At 50.5% G+C, this 23,970-nt stretch overlaps 4 protein-coding genes across 13 annotated transcripts in view; 1 reads left to right on the top strand and 3 right to left on the bottom strand.

Annotated features, from left to right (window-relative positions):
- The window catches only part of LOC118512073 (septin-7), a 29,055-nt gene extending 19,208 nt beyond the window's left edge, over positions 1 to 9,847 (bottom strand). For 2 of the 6 annotated variants that reach the window (XM_036055992.1, XM_036055995.1), the window contains exons 1-3: positions 9,716 to 9,847; positions 8,670 to 8,795; positions 6,443 to 6,444 (exon numbers count right to left, since the gene is read on the bottom strand). In XM_036055992.1, coding sequence (XP_035911885.1) covers positions 6,443 to 6,444; positions 8,670 to 8,769 — 102 coding nt within the window. In that variant the 5' untranslated portion in view covers positions 8,770 to 8,795; positions 9,716 to 9,847. Of the gene's footprint in view, positions 1 to 1,937; positions 1,940 to 4,838; positions 5,163 to 5,850; positions 6,030 to 6,442; positions 6,445 to 8,669; positions 8,796 to 9,715 lie in introns of those variants that run through there. The other 4 variants (XM_036055991.1, XM_036055997.1, XM_036055993.1 and 1 more) reach the window with 3 other exon arrangements.
- Positions 8,536 to 11,455, top strand: LOC118512091 (proto-oncogene serine/threonine-protein kinase mos). The gene is made up of 5 exons (XM_036056055.1): positions 8,536 to 8,629; positions 8,726 to 9,058; positions 9,132 to 9,695; positions 9,772 to 10,170; positions 10,256 to 11,455. Coding segments are annotated over exons 3-5 (1,293 nt in total). The 5' UTR covers positions 8,536 to 8,629; positions 8,726 to 9,058; positions 9,132 to 9,693; the 3' UTR covers positions 11,148 to 11,455.
- LOC118512100 (tafazzin homolog) lies at positions 11,447 to 15,503 on the bottom strand. Of its 5 annotated transcripts, XM_036056070.1 has the most exons (7): positions 14,948 to 15,501; positions 14,620 to 14,779; positions 13,477 to 13,605; positions 13,190 to 13,204; positions 12,768 to 13,011; positions 12,308 to 12,560; positions 11,447 to 12,209 (listed from the first exon to the last, which is right to left on the bottom strand). In XM_036056070.1, the coding sequence occupies exons 1-7, from the start codon at positions 14,957 to 14,959 to the stop codon at positions 12,159 to 12,161; spliced, it is 864 nt and encodes a 287-aa protein (XP_035911963.1). In that variant the 5' UTR covers positions 14,960 to 15,501; the 3' UTR covers positions 11,447 to 12,158. The 5 variants fall into 5 exon arrangements, with proteins under 5 accessions (XP_035911963.1, XP_035911964.1, XP_035911960.1 ...); XM_036056071.1 differs by lacking the exon at positions 13,190 to 13,204 and having other exon boundaries at positions 14,948 to 15,503; XM_036056067.1 differs by lacking the exon at positions 14,948 to 15,501 and having other exon boundaries at positions 14,620 to 14,887.
- A 684-nt stretch (positions 15,504 to 16,187) lies between these two features.
- Positions 16,188 to 23,713, bottom strand: LOC118512069 (ubiquitin carboxyl-terminal hydrolase 31). Its single transcript, XM_036055955.1, has 6 exons — positions 21,824 to 23,713; positions 21,096 to 21,344; positions 20,895 to 21,029; positions 20,692 to 20,826; positions 17,892 to 20,616; positions 16,188 to 17,826 (listed from the first exon to the last, which is right to left on the bottom strand). Exons 1-5 carry the CDS (start codon positions 22,340 to 22,342, stop codon positions 18,805 to 18,807), a joined length of 2,850 nt encoding a protein of 949 aa, XP_035911848.1. The 5' UTR covers positions 22,343 to 23,713; the 3' UTR covers positions 16,188 to 17,826; positions 17,892 to 18,804.
- Positions 23,714 to 23,970: the final 257 nt, after the last annotated feature.

Genomic DNA, 23,970 nt, shown 5'->3' with positions numbered 1-23,970 from the left:
GATTTTCGAATTAAAGGCATATCTCAACTGGCAAAATCGTTTCATCCACTGCAGATGCAGTAGCGCCAATGATCTCGCTCGCTCGGTAACCTCTCCTTCCTGGTCAGTGTCGGAATGCTGACGTAAGATCGCTTGCTCAACACAAACTCTTCGTTGGCTTCCCCAACAATGCTCACTCACTTACGCTTTCCAGCGCACGTTACGTTTTAATGATTTTGGCAGACGCATCCGTCGATCTCTCAAGGCTTTTCCAATTCCGGCCACGAAAACCCCAAACATACACGCTGCAAAAAGTAGCGTGAAAGTAAATCATCAAAGTTTTTCGTTTCTTTCTCCATTGCACCACAAACTTATCGCGAACATCGTCAGAGGATCGATATAGGGATCGATCGCATGCTTTGGTCAAACGGGCCAATCGTCGACGATTAGGGCTAAATCAGGCCACGCGCCTGTGTACGGAGAGCATTTTAGTACGAGTAACTGTTTTTGGCCAGTGAGTGGCGCTGCTTGACCTACCGAATTTACTCAGGTTTCCATAGCAGTAAGCGGGCCACCAGATCCATACGGCATAATTCCAATACACCTTCTTCGATGTGTGGCCAAGTGGCTAAGCACCGATTTGCATATTCTTGTCGCAGGCACGTTCATACGCCTCTGGAACCAACCCCGAAAGGGTGGATGAACGTACTTTTGCTGACCGAAGGCAATCGAATTCCTCGGCGTTCGAGCACACATACACGAGAAAAAAAATGCCACAACCGAGTTAGAATGTGTCACTACGATGGGCTTCCGCTCGCCATCGCGAATGGCCGCCAAAAAGTGTGCATTTTTTTTTGTTGGCTTTAGTTCGGTGAGCTTCTGCACTCCTCAAATCAAATGCCACCCTTAACGAGCGATCGTCAACTACCAATAAAAGTGGCGACCTGAAGGCTTACGCTTCCTGTCCATTGAATTGTTATTAATGACCCCGATCGGTCCGGTCCGAGTGCCGATTCCGTCCCAAAGTGGCATCGAATTAATCGATCGCTTAACGGAGCGCACGGGTCATCGGAGCGATGTAGTACAAATTGCCAACAAGCCGCACTCTATCCATAATGTAAAGGAACCCAAACAACAGTCACATTATGCGCAATATGTGTGCACCGAAACACATTAGGAAATTATCGCCACGTCCATCGGCGGCCAAGTGAAAGGGACACGCGCATCGGAGCTGCCAGCCGGGCCAGGCGTTTGTTGGTGTGGTATAAATATTTAAACCCAATTAAAAGGATACGTGACACCGATCGACTGACATACGGCCTGTTGTTTTCAATTTTCCAAAAACATATAACATTCTGTATGCAACCGGGGTGATTCGATTTGGGCGTTCGATAGTTGGTGCAGTGATTTGGAACCGCTGGAGTTTGACGCCACCAAGCAACAGTGCGGCCCACGGCACGCGTCCCTAACAGCACACATGCGATAACGGTTTATTTGTCTCTTACAGCACATACACACCCGATCGATGATGATGATGATGTTGATGGGTGGTACAGCTATTTGGTCCATATTTTCGGGCGTTCCAATGAAAAATCACATAGTCCATCACATAGTGCGCGGTTGGACCTCGCTTTTCCGCGCGTTACACGATCGCGATCGCAGCCCCTTTGGAGGAGAGGCGGCGCACTAGGGAATGAAAGAATTCGTCCCTTCGTAGCGCCCCTTCACCACTTGCCATCACCAAGAGGGCAGGCATTTAAACGGTTGCTGCATCCACCTGCATTATGCTTGCTCGTGATGCGCGTGATGCAACTCCGCCGCGTGTAACACGGTGGGTATGGAACGAGCAACACCTCACACAACTCATGTCGATGGTTAGAATAGTACGTGCTCTTGCTTGCGTATCGAGGTGGAAATATGTTCGCGATGGTCTAGGCGACCGAGCACTCCATACTTACCGCTATGGTTAGATGAGCCCGGGACGCATTTCGACGAGAATGGCGTTGGCGATGAAATTGATACGCGCGTGCGGTGTTTCAAGCCGGGATGACGACAACGACGTTCGTCCGAGTGTCGGTGAGTAGTTGCACCACATTGCACCAGATCCAATGGACATTTGAAAAGAGAAAGAGAGAGGAAATAAAATATGTTATGTTGGGTCCAATTGTTATAAGTGCTCTACATGAAGTAATTGTGGTGTTTTGTACCTCGTCCAAAGCTTCACTTCTCTTAAGCCCAAAACTCAACTCAACATACAAGAGCGAGTGACAATCAATCAATGTACAGCTCAATCGTATAGATCGAGAGAATCGTATGGAATGCTCTCCACAAATTTCTAAGATCCTGTAACAGCAATTTTCTCCGGTTGCCGCGATGGTAGTAGCGAATATCGAATGTGACCAGGACTGACTATCCAGCTACGAGTCAGTGGCAGGCTACAGGCCTTTCGAGGCTCTATAGTGCTAGAGAAGAAGAAAAGGATTCGCCCGAAAAAGAGTCCTGAACTGTGCTTAAAGGGAGAAATCAATGTACTAGCATTTTTTGAACGGAAGGTTCTAGGCATTATCCTTGGCAATGTGCGTTAGCAGAATTTTTCTTTGAAGAGGTATATCATACAGGCAAAGTCCGTTTAGGGCGTTAAGTTTATGCTGCTTTAAAGAAATTTAAATCCTTCCGGACTCTGCGGATCTTACTGGAACTCCATCCTTTTTAGCCAAGAGTTGCTCCCAACAGAATTCAAATCCCGGTACACTAATTGCCTGCCAAAATGCTTCCCAAGCTCAAAAGACCACAGTTCAGACAACTGTTCTATCACCACACATCACCAATCATGTAAACAATGTCCCTTTCCACCTGCGCCAAGAACATCCCCCGAGCCGGGTCGATGATTGACGGCTGTTTTTTCAAGTGTTTCTCACCCGGTCCTAACTGTCTACCTCCTTTTTTTCTAAACAGCTTGAGCATCAACAACGGGCCACATGTCGATGGTGGTGATTGAGGATTTCATTACCGGTTTCATTCTTGCACGCCCGGCCCGGTCTAGAGTAACGAGCAATTTGAAACCGTTTCCGGAGCAGGGGTGAGGGCACTTTGGCCACCCGGTGTGGAAAAGGGGGGACGGTACAGCGAGGTGGATTTATTGTATCGATTGGTGGTGCTCCGATGATGTGTGGCTTACTTTACTTTAGCCCACTTCCTGACGGTGGCCTCGGCGGACAGGGGCAAATTGCGTACAACCAGTTTGGTCCAATCGTCCAAAACCACTTCAAAGAAATTCTACGCGTTTGATTGAGAAAGCGACCGAATCCAACTAACAAGATCCAATTGCCACGATAAACGGTATCGAATTTCCGTTCACTAGAACCACGGTACTGTGGCTAATCCTGGCCGTTGCTGTTCCAAGCAGGAAAACAATTTGAAGGAAAACAAAAATCAATATTCCCACACCTTCCACACCTTCCGACTGGCTCCGGTTCGCGTTCATTCACAGTGGCCACAACGGTGTTCGATGCCGGTGTTGGTGCGGGCATGGAAAATCTTACACCTTCAAGGCTTCTTTCCTTTCCTTCTCCACCACTGGTCTGGGTGTGAAAACATAAAAGCTTTTCCCTTCCACGTGGAGATTGGATGATCCCTTACACTGCTTGCCCACCGATGACTGATCGCCAGAGCCGATCCAATGTGCCGAAAATTCATTCCGAAGTGAAATTCGGAAGTGCCGCCCACCCAGCCCAGCCACACACTGCCTCCCCCCTCTCGATCGCCGGGAAAATATTATTTCAAATTGTCGGCCAGACCAGACAAGCGAGACTGTCCAACGGTTCAACGTGCCCCGATCGTGGGGGTTTTTTTGGTTGCCTGAGAGAAAGCAATTTAGATTAGATCGTTTTGTTAAAATTACATTAAAAATTCGGACGGCTTCGGAGCTGGAGACGGAGCTGGAGGGGCCGGAAAACCGAAGCAAGTGAAACTGAGTTTCTCCAGACGTGTGTGTCTCTCGCGTCGAACTCGGACTGTTTGATGCAGCGTGGTTACGACGCTTCGATGCTTGTAAATATATAAACAACGACGCGTGTAGCTACTCCATCGCATCTCCGCCGTATCTCTGGCCAACAGCAGCAGCGAGCAGGGGATTTTCCTTCCTTATCCATGCTTTTCACCGCACGATAAACCACAATCGCAACTCTCCGCGAGCGATTGGCTGGTGAGTCCCTCGCGGTCCAGCACGGGGCAGGAAGCTTCAAATGATTAGCTTAACAAGAGCCGGAGCAAGGAAGCAATGCGCTTTAACTGGAACGATTTTTGTTGTTTCTTTCCCTCTGCGTTAATCTCCATTGCTACTCGCAAGTCGGTAAGTCGGCAAGAGATTGACCAACAACTCCCAACGTAAACTAATTTACACCGTCACGGGTCTGTGCGGATTGCCGTTTACCAAGCTTCTCATTTGCAAGCCCTCGGTCCCTCAGCCCCCCTTTGCTGCTCCCTTGTCCGATGATTTCGGGGCCTTAGCTAATAGGCGAATGTTAGTCATATCGCGCGCGATACAAGCATAAAGCGACTACAGCTGCTCCACTTTACGGTGTAACGAATTCGAGCGCAGTCCAAAATGCTGCAGCTGGGAATGATCGCAGCGTTTCTTAGTCTCCCTTTTTGGCTTAAGATTGTTGCCAGCGGTCGTGTTTCCTTCTCACGTAGCTTTGACAAATGCAGTTTTCCGGTGGCATGTGCAAAAATGCCATTTTTATGCGACACAAAGAAATTTGTCACCCCCGGATTGCCCCCACCGGACGGCGATCTCCAGTCTCGCGAGTCCAGAGTGTAGGGTAGGCGACAAAGGGAATACTTAGGACCATACTTACGGGATTTCATCATGCTATTTTTAGCGGTTTCGATCTTGAGAGTGATCTTATTTTCCGCCTTGGTAGTCATCTTGCTGCGTAGCCGTCGTCGTCGTCGTCGCCGCCTTATTCCGAGGTAGGAGGTTCGTCAACAAAAAAGGGCTCAAGCAAATTACTTCTCAACGAACACGCACTCACTCACACACACCGCACTGCTTATTTTGGATTTCCTTTTCGATATCAATTGGTTTCAAGCACTGCACAGCCTCACAACACACACCGGACCGGACTTTTGCGGTCAACAACAACAACGATTCACACCAGGCACATGAAACAAAACGGCCTCTGCGGACACACGGACGATGGAGGGAAGAACGACGATCAGTAAATTGCAGAAATCTAATTTAGCGTAAAATATCGCAATCACTTGCGTGGCCCTCCTTGCGTTGGGACGTTCGGGATGAGTGTGTATGTGTGAGAGAAGGGCCAGGACTGGCCAGCACCATGGACACCACCAATATCACATGAAAACAATTCTCATCTGTTGTACATCGGTGGAAGGACCTACCAAACCAACAGCAACCGGCACCGGCAGATCGAGAGTGAGGATCAGAAACACTGAAAACTGGAAACGATCGACGCTCTCGTTCTTGGCCACCACATCACCAGGAGGACAGCAGCAACCGGTGGTGGTGGTGGTGGTGGTGGTGGTGGCGGCTGTGGCTGTGGTAAAGTCGTTCGACCCAAAGATGGTGTGACAGTGAGACAGATTTAGTGTGCTATCTTATCGTCCCCGGTGCCAACACACCCTCTTCCCCCCAGAATGATCTTTAACCCCTCGTATCCAGGTGTTGGTGAGGTTGTTTATGCGCTTCACTTGACTCAACCATATACCAGACACATGCCGGGATTCACACCGGTTTCATCACACTCCGATTGCTCGGATCTTCTGTGGCTAATCATCACACCAGTCCCGGCAAACAATCACTCACGATCATGCACACTCCCGGACGATCGTATAAACCCGCTCTACCTGACAAAGTGAGCTTCCCGTCGGAAAAAGGGCGCAATTTTAAACCGCAACGACGCCTGCTACGATCAAACCGAACAACACAAATACAACGCAACGGAGCAAGTGGGAGAAGATCTCTTGTACGATCGCGATGTCTGTTCGGGGTGGCGTCCACACCGTACCAGCGAAGAAGTTGAACAAAGCGGTTTACGCACTGCAGGCTCGTAGCGTACCGTGGCCCCAAACAGACTGCGCCAGGGTTTAGCAACCTGAAGTGGTGCATGCTGTTTGTTTGTGAAAATTAGTGACGGTCTGGTGGGGTAAAGAAAGCAATAAAAATGATTTAAAAAACAATGCTTAATAAACAGCTGAACTTAGCTGGCTCCGGTCATCCTAATCAGCATACAAGCTGAATCGCAGCTCCCAGCACTTGTAGCACAGCACTTAAACAGCACAAGAGCTGCACGTATGGCGCAGCTGGTTTCGTCTAGTGCAAGTGCGAGTGTAGAAGCCCCAACCCTTTATTTAAAGCACACATTAATAACACATAAAATAACATTGAAACATATCAGAAGATTTATACAAAACATTTATAGCCCCAGTACTCACATACCGCTTAATGGAGAATGAAAAAGTCACTTCAATAACGAACTTTACGAGCTGTACAAAAACGTCATGAGAATGATACCAGACGAGCCAACCTTAAAATATGTGTAGGCTCTCCATATGGACAGATGAGGCATGGTACGTTCAAACTGAGATAGAGTGACGGCTTTGATGCATCCTCCTGAAAGACCCATTTCGGTAGCGGTACCGAATCGAGGCGGTGCGCCAGAAGGTTTATGTTCCCTGCTCTTTATACGGCTTCGTAACGACCAGCAAAGGCTCGGCTCGGTGATCTTTCGTTCTCTGACGTCACCCACCGCCACTGTGAACCGATTTATCTGAACGAATCCAACCCTTAACGGCTATCACTGTTGGGTAAACAAACGTTGGCTTGGGTTTGGATCTTGCTCCCAACTTCGTCGTAACGTAACGTGTAACGCGCGTTTAGATTTCGTTACAGCAAACGGGTTGTTAAAGGAATTAAGATGCATAAATTAGCAACGAATCGGCCATTCGTCCGACGAACGAAATGAATCAAATACACATATTAACATTCATCTTTACTCTGCCATCTACACCTTCATTTATCATACATGCACGCCGTCTTCGGACTTCCTCTCTGCTCCGGTTTCTCCGTCAGGCGTCAGAGGTTCGAAAGCCGCTGTTTTGGAACGAAATTGGATACACTCCAGGGCGCATCACTTACTCGACACGCGGGAAGGGGGAGCATACGTATCTTCCCGCCAAAAGGTAATGTGGTGCTACGACTATTGCTACTACTACTGTCCGGACAATATTTCGGAGCCCTATGAACCCGCGTCAATTATTGACGGTTGCGATGACAAACTCACTTGGCGCTTGTCGCGCGTGTCTTTCGTCTGCCTTGTACGGGCCCCAATCGGGGAGTTTAAGAAAAATCCCATACGACACACACGTTCCACGCGACCTTCGTGTGTGCATTGCGGCAGAAACTGAGACGGAACAGAACCGTTCCGTTTAAAATAGCACACAACATGCTCTTGCCCTTGTTTGGAGTCAGTAACAGAGGAGCGACACACACACACACACATTTGCTGACTAATCACGGCACTGTGATCTCGAGATGTGGCATTCCGGATCGGATATCCGGACGCGAGGACGGACGATAAATGATGGCGGGGATTTGCGATAGAAAGAAGCGGGCGTCGATGTATAAGCAGGGCATGCTAATATTTGCTAGATTGCTGGAGCCCTTGGGTGCGCATCGTTTGCTCCATAGAACACCAACGCTCCACGGCACGGTCCGATGAATCAGCAATGCAACACCATTCGGTGGGAATGTGATGCAAGATAAATCAGGCCTGTGTAAGACAAAAAAAGGGGCCCACTTCCATCGACTGGGTCGTCTCGTCTCACGCACAAACAATCGCTTCATTTAGTGTACACGAGGTCCTTATTGGAGCAATGCATGCAAGGTAATGGTTCGAAGATTCTAGGTGCCTCCCTGAAGAATTGCAACTATTTCAAAAGTCGGCCTGACATCACATCAATCTTCCGTACGATTCCCACGTCACTCATTAGGACAGGGCCTTTTCAAAGTCTCCAAAGAAACTTGGAGGCGCGAATTCGATGTCGCTTCGCTGGAAGTGCTGGATTGATTTTTTGGCACGCAAAACTAATAAAAACTGAAACGCAGGGAGCGCAGGGGGTTTTCCCATTGCACCACTCACCAGGACCTAACTTTTGCTCCACCCAACTTTGGTTCGTGCCGCAGCAAAGTTCCTATAAATTGCTTCCATAAACTCGTCCTAACGCCCTCCCCGGTTTTGCATGCCGTGCAATCGAGCCTGGTGCTATCGATGCCAAACTATCTCGCCTCGGGAGCGGTTAGTGTTGTTTACTGCTCCTTGCTTGCTTTTTTCCCTGCAGCGAGTACGACGGTTATTAAACAGCGCACCCGGCAACACAAGTAGCAAAAGTTGTGCCGGCTCGACTGGCTGCCAGGTGTCGAACGGTGGAGTGCTCATCAACCTCGTGACCTACCTCTTGCAATTGGGCGATCGTTGTACTCAATCTCGTAGCACCTTGCAATTGCGGTCCGGTGGAGTCGTTCGTCAGTTCATACATCGCTACGGTTGAAGAAGGTTCTTTAGAAGGAGCAGGATCCCAGAATGGCCGTTTGGGGGAAAGTGAAAATTGCCAGCACCACCACCACGTACGTACGACGTTTACACACCACCTCTGCCCACACTTACCCTCTTCCTGTACGATTGCGTAACCTCCCTTCGATCTTCGTCCCTTCGTTATAAAGCTCCAAAGCTCCGTTGGCGCGCACTCCAAGCAAAGCCGGTTCATTGTTCAGCGAAACGCTGACGGCAGCCCTAGGAAAGCGTAAGAGTAAGTTCAAGGATATTACCGACGAGCTTAACCAGCACATCAACAACGAGGAGCGGGAGGAGCTGTATCAGCGGCCACTGTTCAACGCGGACAAGATCCGGCGCATGATGGAACGCATCGTCGAGAAGCAGTTCGATGTGGATGAGGAGGAAATGCGCTACGTGTACAATCCGGCCAAAAATCTCAAGATGTGCCAGAACATCTCCAAGCAGATCAAGGATCGGATGAAGGCGATGAACTTTAAACGGTTGGTGTGGTTCTCGTTTAACCAGAGCTTTTTTCTCTGAGGAGTTGTCTACTACTTGCTATCGTTCCAACAGGCACCGCATCATCAGCATTGCAACGATCGTGGAGAAACAGCAGCAAGGCATACACTACAAGATGAAGTACATCCTCGATCCCAAGTTGGACGATTACGTACGATTGTATCACGAAACGCCACACTTTTACATTATCGCGACGGTGTTACTCGTGCACAAGGATTAGGAACGCACGGACCTTTGCCAACGAAGAAGATCCTTTTGTGTGGTTCCGATTGGTTTTTTAGATAGGAAAATTAGAAAATAAGAAATCTCCAGATCGCGATCACGGTAGACGAGTTCAGTGTCTATAGTAACCTTGACTTGGATACGCTGTTCCCTGTTGACAGACGGTTTTCCGCCGCCTACTTAGGATCCTAGTAGTAGTGGTAGCAGTACGTGGCGTGGCCCTGTTTGTTTGTGTTAACCGCGTGTAGTCTGATGCGGAGTGAAAAAAACATCAGGCCCTGTTTCTGCCTCCACTAAAACGAGCCTGCTTTTCCTCGATGGAAATTCTGTTTCGAACCGCGCCAGCATTCCCGGCACACGAGACCACTGTCCATGGTGCATGGATTGAGTGAAGATGTAAGAGAGTGTATGCTTACCAAGCGGAATCCACCTGCTCGCATAATGTGACGTACGATCTTCCCAACAATAACAGGACGTCCACCGAGCTAGATGTGCCGAAAATCGAGATCAGCTTCGACACACCGAACCGGAAACGCTTCCTGCGGCGGGATGACTTTCACACCAAGCGCGAATCGTACGCGATTCTGGGACGCGGCAGCTACGGTGTCGTCATCAAGGCGTCCTACCGGGGTCGTCCAGTTGCAGTGAAGATCCTCGAAAAACGTACACACCGCCACCGGTGTCGCTACGACTCGCTGCTGAACGAAGCGAATGCACTGAACCTCCAGCACGATAACATTGTGACCGTGCTGAAGATTGTGGCCGGTGCTCAGTACGGGTTTGTGCTGATGGAACGGTTCGATGGGTACTGCCTGCAGCAAATTATCGGCCACCAGCGCAACGAACCGATCGCGGTTCAGCACAAACTGTTGTAAGTATCAACCACACACACACACACACACACACATACACGCCCGATCGGCTCTAAGTAAGTTTCCACGTCAACCGTCTGGCAGGATTATGTGCGACATTATAAGTGGATTGTGTTTCTGCCACCGGCACAACATCGTGCACCTGGACGTGAAGCCACAGAACGTGATCGTAACGGTGATCGACGGTGCGTCCACTCAGTCCTCCTGCCAGCCTCTGCGCCAGTATCTCTGCAAGCTGTGCGATTTCGGCTCATCGATGATGCTCGATCCGTGGCAGCGCAACGAAACCCTAGTCAACCGTGGCACGATCCGGTACATGGCGCCGGAGCTGCTACGCGGCCAGCATCGCACCGAGGGCGGATTTACCGAGCGTGCCGACATCTACTCGTTCGGCGTCACCATGTGGCAGCTGGACGAGGGACGCTTTCCGTACGAAGACATTACCTGCAACGAGGTGATTGCGTACAATGTGGTCAAGAAGGGACTGCGCCCGGATAGCGTTACCAGCGTAGCGTTCGGTCGTCGCATAACCAATCTGCCGGTAGGGTTGCGCGATATCGGCTGTCTTCATGGCAGCCTTCGGGCACCGATATCCCTGACCGGGGGGATGAATCTGACCGGCCACTTCGAATCCGATGCCGTGGACGACGTGCTCAAGCGTCAGGGCATCGTGGTGGAGTACGATCGGGGCGTGCGGCGTAAAGCAGGGCGCAAGAAAAGCCCACGTCACGGTGCAATTTGGCCGGACACCGAGTCAACCGAGCCGGAGCTCAACGGCGCAAAGATTAACACCATTTTTAGCGATCATTTTAGCATTCCGAACAACGAGCGCATCCGGCTCCGACAGATGATTCGCACGCTGTACAGCAAGTGTTGGATTAGCGATCCAGCGTCCCGGCCCGATGCGTGTACGGTCCGTGCAACGATTCATCAAGCGCTGGAGAAGCTAATCCTTTGCAAGTGTGCGAGGAAGTAAGCTTGAGGGGGGGAGAGGGCGATTTTCTTGTTCTGGATTGGTGTATGTACGTTTGTGTTTGTTTCGTCCCTGTTTTCCGAGAACCGCGGAATAGTGTTTTCTATGTGTGTACATTAATTTAATAATTAAGGTAAATTATTAAACGTGTGTTAGTCCGGTAAGCGCAGCTAGTTGTAAAATTGTCAGTGTGTGGCAGGTGTGTGTTGTTGTTTTTTTTATAAGCAAACATTTCTTATAAAGGGAATCGATCTTTAGCTTTTGTTTTCGGCGAATAAATCATTTTGTGTGATTTTAGCATATTTCAAGCGAACGTTGCGGGCTTTTTAATCGTTTTCATCTGATTTATTCCTTAAAGAGCAGCGGGTCCATAAAATCGGGACCGATCGCTTTGCGAGCGCGCGCAAAGCTGGTGTAAAGTGAATTGTGTCGAAGGGTGAAAGATCGCGCCGCAGCCAACATCTTCTTATCGCGCTGTAATCGAAAGCTAACGGCTTAAAAACTAGTAATTGGAAAATACTCAATACATTGGACGTTAGGTTCACACACGTCATCGTCGCCCAACGATCAGGTCATCTGATGCCGAGATCTTTGCTTATCTCGCGACAGACGCCGCTTGCGTGTCCCGTTTGCATACCCTCTCCCCGCCTTTAACGGTGCTATCCGCAGGGCCGTGGGTAACATAGCATCTTTCTCGTTTCTATTTGACTAGAGTTTCCAACGCAATTCAACACTATTACTGCTGCTGCCGCTCGCACAACACGCTAAAATGCACTTTAAATCTGAATCTGAATTGTAACCGCCTCTATACGCTACATTATTATGCTATAGCCGGGTCGATGAAGGTAAACGCAACACTAACAACGCGGCTGTGTGGTTGTGTACCGTAGTAAGGTAAGAAGGTCTTGGTCATGAGCCTCTGGAAGACGCCTGCCGCTCTGCATCGTCGCTCTCCTCGCTCTTCTGCTCAGTGAGGCTTGCTGGTCTGTCCGCTGTCCGGTTCGGGTCCCGGTCTCAGCTCTTTACGTACTCCGAGTGCAATCGTTCCGTTTCTTGTTTAAGTATCTAGTAAGAAGAGTCAGGACTTGTTGTTAAATTCCAGTCGCATTCCCAAACACCCCACAGCCCACACCCACACACACACACTCATACGGCTGACTTACCATCATCTCCTCCTGGATGCGGTCGGTAATTTGCTTTCGCGCCTCCTCTTCGCTTACCGGCGCCGAGCGTAACCGTTCCATAAGAGCGCTTAGGTCGATCGGATTGCCGAAGTTGTACGTGAGTTTCTTCCCCATCCGGAGGTAGTATGGCGGTTCGTTGGGCAGCACATCGTCCATTCCGATGTGCCATATCGGTATGATGATGGGCAGGTCGGGTGCTTCGTAAATTATTCGTCCAACGCCCCATTTGAACCTTTCGGAATTTAAAGTGCAACAATTAGTTTCTTTGCTGATGGCGCACATTCGCCGGGGACAGGGTTTTCCGGAGTTTTTCTTCTTGTCCGTTCTTTCGAGCTTGTTTCTAAAACTGCGGCCTACCCAGCAATCAATATTCATTAACTCGGCCGACACCGTTCTAAGGTTTCGCGCTCGATTGTGCAAGACCCGCCCGCCCCGTTACCTGAGATCTTCCTTCGTCATGTTAACCTTGCCCTCCGGGAACACATGCACCCAGTGGCCTAGCTTAAGCTTCTCAATGCACAGATCCACGGCCGGTTGGTAGACGCCGGCACCACGCACCACCGGGATACACTTCCCGTACATGAAGAACAGCGAGTGGGCTTTGCAGGTGAAACAAATGTCGTGTGCCGCCATGGACCATCGGATGACGTTCTTGTTGCAGACGTTCCGGAGCTTTAGCAAACCTGCGGCCAGTTATGGCAAGCAAACGAAAAAAAAAACGAGAGAACAACGATCGATTATTCAACGCACGACACGAGCCGGCCGACGAACAGATGTGGATGGGATGGATGATGGATGATGAGATGAGCTGGTTGCGCACGAGGGCACAGCTGTTGGATGACACTGTTGGTTGGTAATTACGGGTGTCTAGTAGTCCTGCGAGCGCCCGCGTGTCCAGCGCGAGTGTGCGAGCGGGTTGAAAGTTGAGTCGGTCGTCCCATAAAAGAGGTAGTAACAAACATGTGAAGTGTCAACAAGCGATCGAGACCGAGAACCGCCACCGTGCATACACAAAGAGGATGCGAACGTTACAACGTGGGACCTCCAGCGCGGATCGCATGCAAGAGAATCGCTACACACTACATCGGGTTTGCATGGGATCTGGAGGGGGGGGGGGGGGGGATCTTCGGTGCTCTGCTCGTACTTACCCCAAATGCCTGGATCATCGAAGCACGAATGATGATTGGAGACGGTCAGCAGGGACTTTCCCTTCGGTCGGTTCTCCAGCGCATTCTCCAGCACGTTGATGTTGTGGACGCGTGCTTTGTTGAGCCACACTGCACGGCGGCCACCACCGAGCCCGAAAAAGAAAGAAAGATTCCCCAAGGGTGATGATGTTGGGCTGATTAAATGAGATTGATTCGCATCGACGATTCGATCGCGTGTGGAAGGCAACGCAAGCGTAACAACAGCGCGTCTAGTTCCCAAAGCTTACAAATGGTTTCACATAACAAGAAATCGATCTCGCCCTACTCGCTGATCTGGTTGGTTGTGCGCGGCGAACGCAAATACCGCACAGAGGTACACGACCAACCGCGTGGTCATGAAACGCGCAACACGCGGTCGACCTTGAACGCGCTGCCTGTGTGTTGCGTCGGCTCGCTGCGCCACAACACTACAACTATTTTTCGCACTGTTCTGCGCCTTGCTTTGTGTGCCGTGCGTCGGCTTGCTGCCTGTGGTGCATCTCTCTATACGCTTTGTGCGAAACTCGTCCATCACAGCAGACGCATAAGGAAGTGCGCTCGGGTGTCCCTGTGCTCGGTGCGGAAAGGCCACAAAGCAAAATGCAATCCGGGCGCCGAGAAGCTTAATTGCTCCGATTGATAAATACTTTACTCTACTGCTACCATCACGACCGGGGTTGTGCTTCGTCATCTTCGGCTTTTGGGGCTGAGATTTCGGCAACCGCGGCGTTGTGCAACACCCACGGCAACGGTTCGGTTCGGTTTTCCACCGTCCGGTAAAGCTTGGGCCGCTCTAAACACGCTCTTCACACACTGCCACCTTTAAGTAGGTCAGGCGCGCGTTAGCACGGCGCTCGCTGCCCAATGTCCAACGGTGCTGCACCTCGTTCGGGGGCCCCACTTTTTGGACCGTTTGCCTGACATTCGAAACACGGTCTTCCAAACGGCCGTTACATAATTCGTAGACACACAGCAACATTACACGCGTTGCGTGTGTCAAGTGCTGTGCGCGCGCACATTCTACCGTCACGGGAAAGAATCCTTGCGGAACTTTGGGAACTGTGCGGCGCTGTCACGCTCCCGGAACGATCACCCAATACGTACCGATGACGATTTTGGAGAAAAATCCCACCAAACCAATCACGCCCGTACTGGCAATGTGCCACAGCCGGTTTGGACGTCGCAACCGCGGGAAGATCCAGTCGATGTTGTACGGGACGTGGGGCTGCTGGACCGCTGCCCCGTTCGGTGGTGGAGCCGCTGGCTTTAGGAGCAGATTGAACAGAAACGAACTCATGGTTAGTAGTGCCCGATCGGGGAAGAAAGCTTCAACCGGACCGACCGATCCGCGACTGCCGACTGAGATCGGTCCCGCGCCGTATCATCCGACTGGGGCGCTCTTGGACTGTTGGTGGTCGGTTCATGCCATTACCTTCGAGTTCATGCCGACGCTGGGAGGACGATTAGCAGAGCGCTCCGATTGCCGCTACCGCGAGGCTAATTTAATTAAATGAACTTCAGTGGCAGCCTCTGTCTGCCAGCGTCTCTCCTCCCTACGGACGGCGGGCACCTTGCACGACACGACGATGCCACTCAATCCAATCGCGTCGGGTTCATCGACGAAGCGGTTGGCGAAGCGACAGGCAGTAGAGGAAGAACGCTACTGTTTACTATTTGCCTGCCACAACACACACTACACTCTGCAGTGCTTCTGCCAATCAATCGCACGCGGACCCATGTGACGTACACGACTGCCAAGAACAGCTGCGCTGCTGTGCCCTTTCCTTACGCACAATTCTCTTGCGGGCTCTTCTGCTGACCAAACCACAGCAGCACACACGGTCCCCGTCCGTACGCTTGATCTTCGAGGCAGTTGTGTTTATGGTGGCTGACCCCGTCGCTTGCTGGTGGTAGGGAGAACGTGATGATCTCTCCAGCGCTTCAGCTGTTTTGCTGCATCGCACACGCACGCTACGCACGCACGCACACACACCACAGGCTTGTTTACCTTTCATTACCAATTGTGGTCCGTCAAGCGTCCACCGCGGTATCATTACGAGTGACACTTCATGAAACGGATTTTGGAAAAACTTTGCTTTTTTGAAAGAAAATCAGCATACTGGTGGATGATGCAATTTTTAAAATAATACGACTATGAACTAAAGTGCTATAAAGGATCAATATTTGGTTGTGGTTGAAAGGGAATACAATCCTTTCTTTGAATTTGTGGGTAAATATTTTTTTAACAGCAATGTTTAGCGTAATCCGTTGAGTACCAGAACGAGGGAATTTTAGTATAAAATTATCAACTATAACCAACCCCTTCCTGGGGGACAGCTAGTCGAGACCTAAGCCATGATCGTCTCAACATGACATGTTTGAACAGGTTCTCTCTAGGCCCAAACGAACATATCAGTAACTTCGGGTCTTTACATGATTAGATAAATTCCTCCGAAAGAGGTTTGCTCACGATGGGACGGACTTTTACTCTAGGGCGGAAAGTTTTCACTAGGTGATAAAGCTTTACTTTCCTGCATTTCACAGCCACGTGACACTGTTGGGAGGCCGGGATTCACTCGAAGCAATCGCCAGAATGGGACTCACTGTGTCCAACGCGCGCGTCATTTCCAAAGGTTTCTTTCAATACGAATAAACTCTGGATCCGTTTCGGCTCTTTTTCACATCGTTCATTCGTTCGTTCGTTTTCTCTGTTATCATCAATCATCAATAATTTAAAAGGATTGTGAGGAATCATCTCCCGCGCCCAGCGTGTCGTGCTTTCCATCTTCAGAGGCTCCAAATAATTGCCACGATTGCACCACCATTTCAATACCTCGCAGCACGCAGGAGACACGATTTCTCATATAATATATAACTAACATTAAATTGTACTTGCGTCACTTTCACTAATAGATGCGCTACATCCCGCTCGGATTGGTTGGTTGGTTGGATGGTGATCTTCGCCCACTTGCTTTTCTCTTTACGCGCTCAACAGCAATGCAGTGGGTGATAGTAGGTAATTAGTAGTAATAGTAATAGCTTTGCTTGCTTCCACCTTTCTCTCGAAAACTCTCGGACCGCTCGGAGGAAGGGCCACGCAACTCTAACATTACGTTTTTCTAATCGGAATATATGTGTCTTGGAGGGTATTAATCATGAGTAACAACACGAGTCGGGGACACGATCGAAAGGATTATAGAGTTTTGGGGGGGATAAAAGGGCGAATGGTTGGTAGATCGTTGTTGCCGTTGTTGCTCTCAAAAGATGAATCCTGTTTCTTGCATATAACTTGTTTCGTTTGCCTTTTTGTCTATCATCTAACTCTCACACACACTCACACACGCTTTCGAAGCGCTGGTTGGTGGTGTTGCCTACACGAAGTAATACAATTGTTCTTATGCATGTTTTCTTTGTTTTGTTTTCTTCTGAAAATGAGTATGAATCTAACCTACAAACGCTGCAATCTTCATCCTTTAGGCCCTCCCTTCCGTTTCGAAATTTTGTTTGTTGTTGAATAAATATCACTTTCTTCACCATCATACTCGACGAGTTCTGACCTGCCGCCTGCGGGACAACCTCTATCCTCTTTTGCTGCTCAAATAAAAAAGCCAAACCAAAAGCTACGCGCAACCGAACAAGCTCTACCCAAACAGCGTTGCCCTTAATTGACCATTTCACCACCCTCATCCGCCGCGTTGGTGAGTGTTTCTCGTGTTTCGATCCCAACTCCCGCCCAAACCAGTGGTGCTCAGGATGCTCCCCACACGATTGATGCTAATACAAGCGCAGCAATAATAATTATGATAATAATAATAATAATAGCAGCCTTCCCCAGGGTCGAGGATTCGTGGCTCCACAGGAATAAGGGAATGTGTGCGGAGTCGCGCGTTTGCAATCATATTGCGCCCGCGCGCTCACGCTTCACACCACAACACACTGCTCGTACGATGTTTTTTGCTCGATAAATTATACGCGACAGAAGAAGGGAGGAAAGATGTACGCAAAAAAAGGCTACACACTAACATAACATTGATGTAACACGTAGATTTAAAATAAAAATGGTGCAAAATAAGAGTAAACATACAAAAACACGCGCAAGCAGCATTAATAAAATAACCATAAGAATAGTTCAACAAAACAGATTACAAAACACGCACACGCTAAACACAAGCACTCACAAAACACGCGCACAGAGCGCCGGAAATACTTTCACTTTCACACCCAACGCACGAGGCACTGGGGTCGGGCTTAAACACGGTATTAGTTCTTCGGTGACACGGTTATCAGTTTGTGTGGCGTAACCGGGGAAATCTGCAAAACGAAGAAGAAAAAGCTCAGCTCATCTGCTCGCTGCAAGATCCGAACCGAACACTTACCCACAGCGCACGACTTCCACTGCCCGGCGGAAGCAGATCGTTCGGATCGTCGTCGTCGTCCAGCACCACCCGATCGAGCCCGTGGTTCTGCTGATCGATAAACAGCAGCGTGTCCTTGCTGCACGTGTTTGCGCCGCGGATCAGCGACACGGCATCTCCCGCCTCAAGCACGCTCTTGTACGTGGTAAAGGACGACGGTCGATGGTGCATCAGCTCGGACATGTTCTCACGCCACAGAATGTCTTGAAACTGTTGGGAAGACGGCAGCGAAAAGCGACCGCCACCGTTCGTGGCTACCGCTGCCGAAGACGTCGCTTGGCCCAGCTTTTGATCTACCCGGTCGTGTTTATCGGTCCGCAGTGGCAACGATACCGGGCCGGAAGTCTCCTTTTTCCAACACTGCTCACTGCCAGCTTCCTTGCTCGGGATGATGGCCTTGGCACTGCTGTTAGCGTTCGGTAGTGCTTCCGACGATTGTTTGGTCGCTTCGTCCGTCGTACATATCTTAGATTCTTTGGCTTCGGGGGCGATAGTTTCTTGTTTGCTTTCCGTTGGCACAACAGCTGACGATGATGATGACGATGATGATGATGATGACGGTGAAGGTGATGTAGCAGTAGGTGAAGATGCCGATTGTTGATCACTTTTAGCCCCACTGACGGCGATCGGTGCGATCGGTTCCTCTTGGGCTTGGGCCACCGTTTCGTCCTTGGGCTTCGCTTTGCCAGGTAAACTCTTAACGTCTCCGTCGTCCAGCTGAGCAGCACCTTCTTCGCGATTCTTTTTCTCGTTTGTCGACGATACGGACATAACATCCGCCATGCAATCCTTCCCTTTGGTTTCTGCTTCTTCGGGCGATTTACCACATTCGATTGCGGGAGAAGTACTGGCCGGTAGTACAGTTGCTGACGCGCTACCGGACGATGTGGTGGTCTCTGTCCGTTGGAACCTCTGGTGACGATTTGACGATCGCTGCTGCTGCAGCACTAGTCGCCGTGGTCGTCGGTTGCGCTTTGTTACGTTCCAAAGTTGCCGTGGATGCGTTCGTTGCTGGTGGGACAATGATTTTCGACACCCAATGATCGCCGGAACTGGAGCTAGAGCTGCCAGAACATTCGCCCGATCCGTCCGCCGGCAGCTTTCGTCTTTGGTAGAACAGCAAGTAAGCCTCGTTGTTGATAATTTCCTCGTCGATACGATCGCTCGGTACCTGCGAGACGCGCTGATCGTCAAACCGATACCACTGCCCATCGTACGGGTTCTTGCAGGCGGCAGTGTAATGGCCCGTCTCAAGTGTGTCCCCCTGGTGGTAGCACACGGCGTACAGATCGTACCGGTTGTCCATCGCTAGCTGACGACGACCCGTCCCTGTTCCTCCTCCTCCCACCAGCATGGAATGTGTTTGCGTTGAATGGGCACTGCGCATGATTTTACGCCACGGGCTCCAATTGTCCGTGTCCGCGTATGCACCAACCTGCTGCCGATCCAGTGTGTGGCTTTGGTGGGCGGAAGCTTGGAACGGGTGCGACGTATTGGGCTGGTGTGCGGCGGGATCGCGCGCCAGATGAGGAGTCATATCGAAACCGTGCAGCGGGAACTTTACCAGATTTGTCAGCTTGGCTGCCTGCGTGCTGGCGCGGAGTTGCTGCTGCCGGAAGCGCTTCAGATGTATCACCATTATGTCCGGCAACGACCAAAGGCCGAGCGTTTTCACCACCGGCAGATACTCCTGACAGTGGGGACACTTCCACGCATTGTCCTGCCCAAGTGTTTCCGCCTTGGTGTAGTGTTCGAAGCACTGCTCCAGCGTAAGCGCCGAGCTGGCGGGAATTTTCTCTCTCATCTGGCTGACGCTTTCGTGCTCCACAAACGGGTCGCCCATATCATTAAAGAAGCGTTCCGGTTCGGCCCATTCGAGCAGTAGCTTTACGTGGGCTGGGCCCGCATCTGTCGGCAGCACCGAAAGCGCGAGATCAATCATTTCCGTAAACAGGGGATGTTCTACCGTCGCCTCTAGGTACGTGTCTGCATCGCAGGATGGGTCTTGCAGCCGCATACGGAACAAACTTTGAGCCGGTGTCGCAAAGGTAAACACCTCCGACCGCAAAATGGCCGACATTTCCTTCAGCAGCAACTTTTGAAGTTCGCTGTACGAAACGTCCCGATTCACGACCAAACAGAACGGAGTGCCGAAGCGTTTCACCTGTCCACCAAAGTCTCGCTTCCCGTTGCACAGACAGAGCACAATTTTAGTTCCGCTGGACGCTTCCTGGCCGGTGCCCGGCGTTGGACATTCGATACAGTACAGTGGATCATTTTCGCGCACGGATGACATTAGGTGTGAATCGCAAAACACGCGGCTGAATCCCGATTCGCAGATTTCGGTCAGTATCATCCGATCGAGGGCAATGCCGGTGTCGGCATGCAGCTGTTCGCGCAACGCCAGCACGGGCGAGCCGTGCGGAATGCCTAGGCCAAGCTTAACTTGTTTCGGTTGCTGGGAGGAATAGATCACCTTCACCAGCACAGGCTGCTGGGACAGCTGGGGCAGTGGCACCGACAGACAGTAGAATGGATCGAACGTATTGCTCTGCTTGCCACAGGTCGGGCAGGACAGCGAGGAGCGAAATTGGGCTTGAAAAACGGCCTGCACGAATGAATTGTTGCAACGCACATAGTTTGCCAGCGTTTCGGCGGCGATCACCTCATCCGAGCGGCCATTATTCTGCAATGCAGGAAAGCGTACAAGCCGTGATTAACGATTTTGTTCGAAGGAAAGAAAGAACGGTTGTTGTTTTACCTTGATCGCTTTGTACTTCCGTTTCGTTGCCGTGTTCAAATCTTCGTGCACCTTGTCCAGCAGCCAGAACAGGAACTCCTGTGCGTCGTGCTGGGTGGAACTTCTGAATTGACTTCCGTATCGATCGACCACAGCCTGCAAGTTATGTTCGAAAGATAAGCCATCCATCTGACTGAAATTTCAATCCACTTGCCATCGCTTACCTTAAAGTTAGAACTATAGTCCGGTGCGTCTTTGCACGTCCACAGCGACTTGAGCACCAGGGCCAGCTGCTCCGTCAGCTCGCCCTTAGTACCGAACTTTTTGGCATTAATTTTGTTTCGTCGTTTCAGATCGGCCTGCCGGGGGGGGTAAAGAAACGATTAACGAAATATTCGCCACTCCAAACCACGCGCACGCGTTACCTTGTAAAGATCCAAAACGAAATACTGAGCCAGTATGTCCGTGTGGCTGAGACACTGTAGCACGGCGTTCATGAAGCAAGTATTGCCATGGTTCCGTAACCCTATCACGCCCGGCACGGTATCGGGTGGCCACACAAAGTTCCCCGTGGCCACATTCCCTCCACCAGCTGTACCGCCGTTGCCGGTTCGTGCCGATCCATTGAGGGTGGATGGTTGTGACGATTGTACCTTGTCGAATTTATGATTGCCCTAGAAATGGAAGCTTTATTAGTCGCATGTGTGTGTGTGTGTTTGTTGGCGTGGTCAGCAGAAACATGGGAACGAACGATGGAGGAAGAAACTATTTCATCAACACCGCGGCACGATCGAGAGTTGCCACAGCATGTGCGGCCAGAGGGGGTGAGAGTGGTGCTTGGTTGATGGGGGTACGGTGTAACGGTGCACGTGAAACACCTCCCCCACACCACTCTTGCTCCATGATTGAATGATTGAGAGCAATCAGTGGAGAAGAAGGTCAATTATTTTTCAGCGAACCAGCGAGCACTGTTCCCTCTGTTGGGATGAAAAATAAAGGGGGATTGTGGGATGTGCTCACACACGTCCGGCGTGCGATATGCTCTGGAGACATTCTAACGGTGGGACGGATGGGGGGTCATGCGAACTGCGCCATCTCTCCTCCCAACGTTCGCCTAAAATGTAAAGAACTGGGTGCGTGTTTCGCTACTTACCACCGTGCGATTGACATAAGTCATCTGTTGTGCAATGCGATTGATAAACTTTTTCACCGACAATCGGCGGAAGATCTTCTTCTCGTTGCCGCCACCACCACCACCACCTACATTGGTGCCTGGGCCGGCACCCTCCGTACCACCCCCACCATCACTACCAGCCGTGGTGGTTGTGGTCGATTTCTTCTGATTGCTGCAGTTGGTTAACCTCGAATCACAACGCGATTCGTCATCTTTCTCGCCTGCAGCGCCTGCTGTACCGTTGCCATTGCCAACCGCTTTAGCAGCCGGGTGGTTACTTCCTCGCGAACCTTGAAATGGATTGCGCGGCATTGAAAATGCTCGCTTTAGCTTGCTGCTCGCACCACCCCCCGTGATGGTGGTGACCCGGGCCGCCGACGACGCGACATCCAGCGTATTATGTTTCTCCATTTCCTTCACTACTTCTGCCTTCTTCTTCTTCGTCGTCGTCTTCCTGCTGCGACAGCAACACACCTCGAGCGCACAAAAGCCACGCATTCACATACACACACACGCACACCTAGCCTGCTATCTTCACCCTGTCGGACGCGTATTATCGAATGTACGGTATCTCGGCTTTCCGGTCAGTCCTTTCAGAACGCGGACAGTGCACAAAAACACACGGCAGGCACGTTCACAGTCGTGCGATTGACGACCACGACAACGACGACGACTCCATGACCTCGCATAGCCCGTCACCCGTTGTGTTACGTGAAGTATAGTTGTTGCAGCAGCAGCAGCAGCAGCAGTAGTTGTTGACCGCGAGAGTTGCAAATCAACCGTACCAGAACCACACACGAAATAACAAAAAATATATATATCACCACACACTCACACGCGCGAAAGCCAAGCTGGGGGACGGGCGGACGAAAGTGACTCAAGTGGCTTATTAAATTCCCCACACATACACGCACACACACTACTACGCGCAAACACCCGCGCGCACACGCACGAAATTTCACGCCAAACCCTCTTCGCGTCTCACACCTCCTTGGCTTGTGTGTCCCGTGTCCAACCGCACGGAAATTCTTCTCGTTTGCTTTTTTTTTGCTAACACACACGTTTTTCGAACCCCACGCCACTTCACACACGGGAGGACGGACTCGTACAGCACTCCTCCACCACACGGATACGGGACGTCTGCATCAACATGTTAATTTGAACACCGCGATGTGGTATGCGCGATAACTCTCGCCGTACCCAGCGGTTGCTTCCATTGCGGGCAACAATTAGTAGAGCTGCGAATCATCATTTCCAGCACGACGGTGTCGTCAGCATTTCGTGATGATTTGGATCCGCTTCTAGCTCGTTCCTTCCTGCCGGACGTTACTTCCTGTCCCTGTTGTAGGTCACGGTTGACACCCGCGACGTGTGCAGATTGAAGAATGCTTGTACACCCCCCGTACGAATGGGGGAGTGGGTGGGTGGGTGTCGGGCGATCTGGGTGGAATGTTCCAGCTTTCTAGACGCTGCCAGTTTTAAGATGGACCAACAATTTCTAGACCACACACATACGCACAACGAATACAGATGCTCACTCTGTCACAGCACAGTAGAAAGCTGCTACTTTTGGTCCTCAATAAAACCGATTTCTTTTCAATCAGGACGGCAAGGGCATCGACAACAATCAGAAGCGCGTCTTTGCGTTTTCACGGCAATGAGATGATGCCAAACGACGGCTTGCGTGATTTTTCAGAGGGTGGTACGCTTTTCACACTATTGGTATCACGATGGTTCCGTGCACGATCGTTTTATTTACGGACTCGTCGGGTCGTTTTACACCGTACGGCACGAAATTGGTGCTAAAATTGCAACCTTTTCACATTTTCTGACTTTCGTCTGTTTTGTTGATGAGATGCCATCCCAATTTCCACAGAAGAGAAAAGGAACCAGGTTGGGTCATCGTCCGTAGACATTTTGTCAGCGCTTTTTTGACAGCAGTGAAGAAGAACGTTTGACAGATGCAGAAATGAGCTTTTTTGGTAGATTTGGTGATGTTTAGTTCAATAAAATTAATTTATTTGAGGTTTTTGCGTAATCGGAGAGGTCGTTTAATTTTTTCTTCATTAAATTAATGTAATTATCGACAAAAAGTACATTTTTGTTGATGCTATGTCGATTGCTCC

The sequence above is a fragment of the Anopheles stephensi genome, chromosome 3, assembly GCF_013141755.1.
Source record: "Anopheles stephensi strain Indian chromosome 3, UCI_ANSTEP_V1.0, whole genome shotgun sequence".
Taxonomy (NCBI): Eukaryota; Metazoa; Arthropoda; class Insecta; order Diptera; family Culicidae; genus Anopheles; species Anopheles stephensi.
The sequence above is the reverse complement of the archived record's forward strand: the minus strand, read 5'-3'. Positions and strand labels throughout refer to the sequence as shown.